This window comes from Benincasa hispida, chromosome 8 (genome assembly GCF_009727055.1).
Source record: "Benincasa hispida cultivar B227 chromosome 8, ASM972705v1, whole genome shotgun sequence".
Taxonomy (NCBI): Eukaryota; Viridiplantae; Streptophyta; class Magnoliopsida; order Cucurbitales; family Cucurbitaceae; genus Benincasa; species Benincasa hispida.
In genome coordinates, this window is record NC_052356.1 from 29,099,390 (window position 1) to 29,107,591 (window position 8,202).

General features: G+C 36.1%; 1 protein-coding gene across 1 annotated transcript; it reads right to left on the minus strand.

Annotated features, from left to right (window-relative positions):
* Window positions 1–2,675: 2,675 nt before the first annotated feature.
* On the minus strand, window positions 2,676–3,176 carry LOC120084005. Its single transcript, XM_039039910.1, has one exon. The coding sequence runs from the start codon at window positions 3,174–3,176 to the stop codon at window positions 2,676–2,678; it is 501 nt and encodes a 166-aa protein (XP_038895838.1).
* Window positions 3,177–8,202: the final 5,026 nt, after the last annotated feature.

An 8,202-nucleotide genomic window follows, 5' to 3' on the forward strand; every position in this document is an offset into this window, starting at 1 on the left:
ACAAAATCTAGTCTTTTAACAAACTTAATACCTAATCTAGTCTTCTATCTTCATTCCATTGTTGGACTTTCTGCCAAAACAATTGTAGACTTTATATATTTTTTCAAACAAACTTAAATAAAAAAAAAATCCAATCTTTTAACAAAAGAAAAAATCAAATCTTTTCTCCATCATTGGAATCTATAAAAAAAATGTAGATTTTATATATTTTGAAACAAACTTGAATAAAAAATTTAAGCTTTTAAGAAAAAATCAAATTGTTTATCTTCATTTTATTGTTAGACTTTCTGCTAAAACAATTGTAGATTTTTTATATTTTGAAACAAACTTGAACAAAAAAATCTATTCTTTTAGCAAAAAGAAAATCAAATATTTTATCTTCATTCCATCGTTAAAATTTATGTCAAAACAATTGCAGATTTTTTTTGTTTGTCTTTTACAGTAAAACTAGGTGATCGTAGCTAAGAATAGGCATCATTGTCCACACTCGACCAAATAATTTTTTAATCATTGATCAATACTACTATTACCACTAAATGTAGCAATAGTGGCAAGATCGGGGTCGAACTAAACCTAAATTCTATCCCCAAGTAATACTTACCTTAGCCACTCATAGTAATGTAGATTCTTCGATGAAATAATAGAAATAACAAGAAAAATAAAGTAGAGATGATTGAGGGAGGTGAAATGAAGACTGAAAACTCCAAATGATCAGCAATGGAGGCTGAAAGACAGAATTCATTTGACCTAAGAAATCATGCCCCTGTTTATAAGAATTTTCGGAGCATAGCTATGCTTGAGGCTTTCTTGTTCTAGCGTAGGTAATGGGCATAGCGATGCTCAAAGATACGCCCATCAACTGATCAGGCGTGCGTGCATTTGGTGGGATGTTTGTCAAAGTACGTAGCGTAGCTATGCTACCGTGAAAGCGTAGCTATTGCCTTCAAGTGTAAAGCAAGCATCATGACGCTCCATGAAACTTCAACTATTGCCTTCAAAAGTAAACCAGAGAGCAACGACACTCATGGCCATTTTTGTCATTTTAGCCTCTTCACTCGGTTGATGCTTCCAAAACCCTTTATGGACGTGTTTTAGCCTCAAATTAGCCTCGGTGGTCTATTCTACCTCCCCAATGCTCAAAACCTACAAAGTCAAAGGAATAACACGATAAAATAAAAAAAAGAACTCGAATAAAGCTGGGAAAAGTAGCTCTTTTCAAAAGCTATCAAATCACCCCAACTTAACTCTTAATCGTCCCCGAGCAAGATAGAAAACACACATTCATGTAAGAATTTGTTCACTTAGTTATACGACTTGTGAGTCAAGTTTTAACAGTTCTCAAAGCATGCATGCAATCATTTAGGTAATCTGACTACAGACAATCAATTGACATACATTTCAAAACACTTTTCAAGTTAAATCATGCATGAGTAAGTGCAAAGCATCATTATTTTGACTCTAAGCATACTCAGAAATGTTTTATCAAGCTCTCAATTTGTCTTTCCCCTATTATGGCTCGATTATCGACTTTCAAGGGTTCTAAACTTATAAACAGGGTATTACGTCGACTAGGGCACACACAACTAAAAAGGAAAAGGGTATCTATTTTAACTAGGAGTATTAGCTTTCACGCATCCATTATAGGGACTCCTACTCACTTTTTTCTTGCAGGCGTCCAAATTGAGCACAACGACGGTAGCTCTTTTCACCCTTATCCATGCATTCACGTCATTTTTTTTATATCTCTCATCCTCTTCCTTTTTTCTTTTCTTTGCTTTTATTTTTTCGTTTCCTGCCTCTTATTCCTTTCTTCTTCTTTTTCTCTTTTTTCAAACATATAGACTTAACATTTTTTCTCTCCTAGTCTAGCATTACACTCAATCAAGAAAGGATACTCTCAAATTGAAGATGGGTCTTTCGAAGTGGCAACAAAAATCTTAGCAAGATAATCCATTTCTAGGCATCAAAGATTCAAAATGACTCAATAAAGCAATTAAATATGCATGAGATGACAAGAATTTTTTTTAAAATGGGCTAAAAAATCATGAATGTTTTCCTCATATCAAGGTCATGCAAGTATAACAAGAAATGTGCATCATTAACTTTCATAGAAATGAACACAAGCAATAGAGTGAACAACATGCAATTCTACAAAATCTGAGCTTAGATACTCAAAGGCTCACCAGACGAAATCATCAGATATGAGATCAACCAAACCAACAAAAGATAAAGTGCAAGGAAACCTAACGCCCATAATGGGCTTAAGCCCAACAACTTGAAAAAAAAATGCCAATTAACTAAATTGAATGTGTTATCCAATTTTGACTTATTCTCAACCTCATCTGGATATATATATATATAGATAGATAGATAGATAAACTAAACCACCCCTAACTTTTTAATCATGCATTATCCTCAATGTATAAAATCAGAACAAAGCACAAGGACAAAGAAAAGGAAGGGAAACAGAGAACTGCCCTGAATTTGGGTGTGTGCATAGGTTAAGCATGCCACACAACTTGCAATGCATGAGATAAAAACCCTCAATTAATCCAAACTGCAAGAAAACAAAAAAAATTTATAAAAATAAAAGAAAGCATTTAAAGTTAGTGTTTGGCTGCCTCTAGGAAATGTAAATGTTCAACGTAGTTGCTCGAAAATTGGTGGCTACAGGCTCACGAATACGAGGGAAGAGCCAGGACCAAGCTCGAGCAAGCTGAGTCAACCTCCCATTCGTTAAAGACTTTCAACCAATGCCCGTTCACCTTGAACACCTTCTCAATATCAAAACTCCAAATTTCGACTACACCATGAGGAAAAATATTAGTAATTTTAAAGGGACCCAACCATTTGGATTTCAACTTACCGTGCATGAACTGGAGGTGAGAATTGAAAAGGAGGACTTTCTGAAAAACTTTGAAGTCCTTCCTTATAAGCATTCGGTCATGGAATAACTTGATCTTTTCTTTATAAATCCTCGAATTCTCATAAGCTTCCAATCTCAATTCCTTGAGCCCTTGGAGCTCTAACAACTTCTGCTCATCGATTTGGGCTAAATTCATGTTGCATTTCTTGACATCCCAATATGCCTTGTGCTCGATCTCAATCAGCAAGTGGCATGCCTTATCATATACAAGCCTATAGAAAGTGATCCCAATAGGTGTCTTGTAGGCCATCGATACGCCTATAAAGCATCATTGAGGTGCAAGCTCCAATCCCTTTGCCCAGGATTCATGGTCTTTTCTAAAATACTCTTCACCTTTCTATTTGAAATTTTTGCTTAGACGTTGGTCTGAGGGTGGTAAGGGGTAGCCACTCGGTGGTGAACACCGTATTTTCTCATAAAGGCCTCAATATTTCGATTGTAGAAATGGGTGTCTTGGTCACTGATAATGGCACGAGGTACACCAACGTGCAAAATATTTTTCTAAGAAAACCTGAAACCACCGCAGATGTGTTACTTTTAGTGGGAATTGCCTCAACCCACTTGGACACATAATCAACTGCCAAGAGAATGTACAAATAACCATAGGAAGAGGAAAAAGACCCATAAAATCCATACCCTATGTCAAAAAATTCACAAACCAAAATAAAGTCCAAGGGCATTTCATTACACTTAGGCAGTGATCCAGACATTTTACAATTTTCACAAGATTTGCAGTAAGCATAAGTGATGCGTTGTAAATGTGATGCGATTATGGTGTATGTTTGCGGTGATGAGTTATGCGTTGCACATGCAAGTTTTTCTAGTAGAACCCAAGTATAAATCTCACTAGGTTTCCTGGTAAGTCCAGGGTTGAACATAGGGACTACTAAGTTACTATGCGACAGTAAATTTGATTCATTTGCGGTGGCAAAAACAAATAAGTTGGTTGGTGTTTTGTTTAAGTATTTATCCTATGCAACAGATTCGAGTAAAGAGTTGAAGAAATCAAGAATTACAATGAGTATGCGATGAGCGGGTTAAGAAGGGATTTAGCTAACACTTTCTAAGATTGTGTTCAAGTTATGCGATCATGCTACACACAAACACATCATGTCATCTTCCAATGCAAATGCCATAATTCCTATTTCTAGGACGTGTGCGATGTATACGATAATATCGATAGGACTTATGTCTAAGCCTCTATTCTTGTCTATGCGATGATGAATGATGCACACATACACAAGGTGACCGCATACTATCATATCCTATCTCTAGGGTGCATGCGATGCGTAATAGCAAACAGAACTTATTCCTAAGTTTCTATCTCTTGCTTATGCGGTTCTAATCTAACTCTCCCAAGCCTAGATTCTATCTTTAAACCACTCTCCCAGACATCTCTAAAGGGTGAATGACGCCTACATAAGACAAGATGATCGCATAAAGTGAAGACCTTAGGTCATGCTAGCTAAGTACTTCTCAACCCATTCGAAAATTTAGCTACTCATGCGAAATATGGAGAGATTGAACACAAGTTGAAATGAGATTTTCATTGTCTATATATTAAATGCAGAATACAGAATAACAATAAAATGTAGAGATAAGAAGCCCGATAGCAATGTCTTGCTTCCCGTGACCTTTTACACTGTTTTTTCACCCAACTCTGCTCAGATGAATATCCTTGCTTCCACAAGTCTTAGCTCTCTCTCCTTTTGTAGTGCCGACAGTCTTTTGAGTTGTCCGAGAATGATCTCTCGGCGTCTTCTTCTCTTAGCTCATCTCCGTCTTCTAAGTATGACTATGAACAGACTAACGGCTAACTATCTTGTATATGATTTCTATTCTATATGGCGAACTTGTTTAACGATGGTGGCCTTCGGTATTTATAGAGCTCAAGGTGAAGAAGCTTTTCTCTCTAATGATCGCAATGATGGGCGATCATTAAGTCTCCTGCTCTGATGCGCTGATTAATAGTCACCGAAAAGTTGAGTGTACTTGCTATAGTGTGTCGTTAACGGCTTGTCAACTAAATTTGGATTCGACCGTCATCAGCTTTTCGTCCTATCATGATTTATTATGCTTTCACCTTGATGCGCCGTATTTATGCGGCCACCTTCTTGAGCAACTTCTCGTGAGCGTATACGATTGCATGACTTTGCGATCGCAATCTTTCAATGCGCATGGACGCCGAATTCCTTGGATCGTAATTTTACTTGCGCCAACGCATTTTTCCTGCATAAAATAAGTAAACTAGCTGCTTTTATGTAATGGGCGCATGCGATCGTAATATTCTCAGTTTAATGCTTTTGGACATGATTTTGTATATTTTTACCGTCGCATTCCCTCATTATTTTACTTATTTGCACTGTAATAACGTGCATTTCTACCTGTTATCAATAAGCATCAGCAATTCCAAAATAAACCACAGTCTAAAATTTTTGGAGCCGTTCTTTTTAGACTAAAATGCACCTCACATGCTAATTCATGGTAAAAAGAAAAAATAGATTCAAATTCATGGTTGGGAACATATCTCCTAATAATTTGATCAGAACAAAGTTTCCATAAATATGGAGCATCCCAAACATAGTATTTTGAATCATTTCTCATCTTAGCACGCTACAAAGAAGGCAAATGGGGAGGGAACTGACCTGTGACCAAATAGTTAACCATGTTAACATACCATGGTTCAACGAAAAATACCTAAAAGATATGTTCATTAGGGAAGTCCTCTCTGAGTGGCATGAGGTTCTCTTCTTGCACTATTATGCTCAACTGATCTGCCACAGAATTCTCAATGCCCTTTTTGTCTTTAATAGTCAAATCAAACTTCTGAAAGAGCAAGAGCCACCTCATGAGCCTAGGTTTGGACTCCTTCTTCGTCATCAAGTACCTAAGAGCAATTTGGTTAGTAAACACAATAATAGGAGAACCAAAAACATAAGAGTGAAACTTATTTAGAGCAAAGACGATTGCAAACAGCTCTTTCTCAATCAGCATGTAATTAATTTGAGCTAGATTGAGAGTATTAGAGGCAAAAAAATAACGTGGCTTCTTTTGTCAATTATTTGTCCCAGCACAACACCCACTGCCAGATTGTTGGCATCACATATGATCTCGAATGGTAAATTCCATCGAGGGGATTAGAGGACAGGGGCAGAAGTAGATGGTCCTTTAAAATTTTGAAAGCTTTCTTACACTCCGTGTCAAAGTCAAACTGGTCATCTTTCTATTACAAAGAAGATAGAGGTATTATGATCTTTAAAAAAAATTCTTGACTGCACTACCAAGAAAAGAACACATTTCTCTATTAGTTGTGGGGTAGGCAAGATTAGAGATAATATCTATTTTAGCTTTATCAACCTTTATACCTCTAGAAGAAACAAGGTGCCCTAAGACTATGCCATGACTCGCCATAAAATGGCATTTTTCATAGTAAAAAACCAAGTTTGATTCGATACATCTTTTCATTATCAGTCCTAGATTGTGCATACAGTCATCGAAAGAATTCACATAAACAGTGAAGTCATCCATAAATACTTCAATGAATCTTTCAATAAAGTCCAAAAAGATGCTCATCATGCGACGTTGGAATGTATCTGGGGCGTTTCATAGTGATAGCTCGAAAAAAGAGCTATATTTTCCTACTTAATTAAGGCTCGTTAATGAATTTTATGTGTTAATTATCTTATTTTGTAAGTACCAAGAAACCGAGAGGTAGAGTCGAGCATTTGGAGCTAAACGGGATCAATTAGAAGCAAATTGGAGTTGATTTGAACATTCGAACTTTAAAGGAGTAAAAATGACAAAAATGCCCTTGTTAGAGCATTGCAACGCTACGAATTTTGTACGCTACTCATCGTCCGTGCGCGCGTCTCTTCTTCAACCATACACAAGGCAACATTGCAACGTTATTCATAGGATTGCAACACTGCGGCGATTTATATAAATTCTCTCTTCTATTTAGGTCAGAAGGGGTGTTGATTTGGATGGAGGCCGAGAAGAGGCCTAGATTTCTTCCTTCCCCTTATCTTTTCAGCATCAATAGATTAGATTTTAGTTTAATTTTGGATAGTAAGCATGGATTCAGTCGTTTCTCATGGATTTGTCTATGAACTTTTTAGGTAATTTTTATCTAGTTTCTTGGATCAAGGATTCAATGTTAAATTCTTGAGTTTTCTGCTTTCAATTGATGTTTTGCGATTTGATTCCCAGTTCATCACAATTTTGCATAAATATCTTTTCAAATTTATTTTTGCATAAGAATATCTTGCTAAGGTCTCCTAAGTAGTAATAGTAAATTAGCCAATGTGCTAACTGCTAAGTTTAAAGATAAAATTGGTTAATTGAATATAACTTTACTGACAGTTAATCGACATAATTGAATCCTAAATCGTAATGCATGTGTTTTTTAGTTCTATATGGTCACTATTGAACCCAACAGAATTTAGAAATATGTAGATTAGTTAGGGTATGGCCTTTCCAACCTTAATTATTAACTAGGACGCTTTCTTGGTTAGATTCATGCTAGTTGTCTGTCACTGTAGAGGCTAGTTAGATCGAATTGAGTAAGTAGTTATGCATGTATAATTCGATTGCATAATCAATTGGTAGAAACTGATGATTGAAATTACATTGAATGTTTATCTTGATCTGAGAACTAAATGAGCCAATCACTATTTACATTTATCCTTTGCAATTTAATTTCCTGCATGTTTTCAAATTATTAAAAAAAATCAAAACCCCATTTTTACTGCTTTTCAAAGTCAAATTTAGCATAAGAGAGAATTAATTCTTGGCCTCTCTATGGTTCGACCCTGTACTTACCACTGTTGTTACGTTTTTGTAGTGATAGGAGTAGTTCAGTGATCTTTACAAATATTCTTTTGTTTAGGAGCTCTTTTTGGGAATCAAACGACACCGGAAAAAGGTTGGGAACAAAATGGCGGCGGCGTCGAGGAGGCAAGCCAATTAATCTCTTTTAGTTGAATTTGACTTATAAACTTTAAAAACCCAAAAAAATATTTTTCTCTTCTTGTGTCTACTTGTTTTCTCATGGCAGAAGATTTGAACATTTTTTTTTTATATGCTTTGTATGAAGTATGCGGTTTAACGAAGGGAGCGAGAGGTAAGTGAATTTAATGAGCTTAAAGATCAAACATCCAAACTAACCTCCCTTGTTCAAGCTTTGGCTAATAGACAATTTCAGGTTTTGCGTGATCCTGAGCGCGAATATTACCCTTCATGGGAGAAGTATAGCCAAACACCGACAACGATGGATG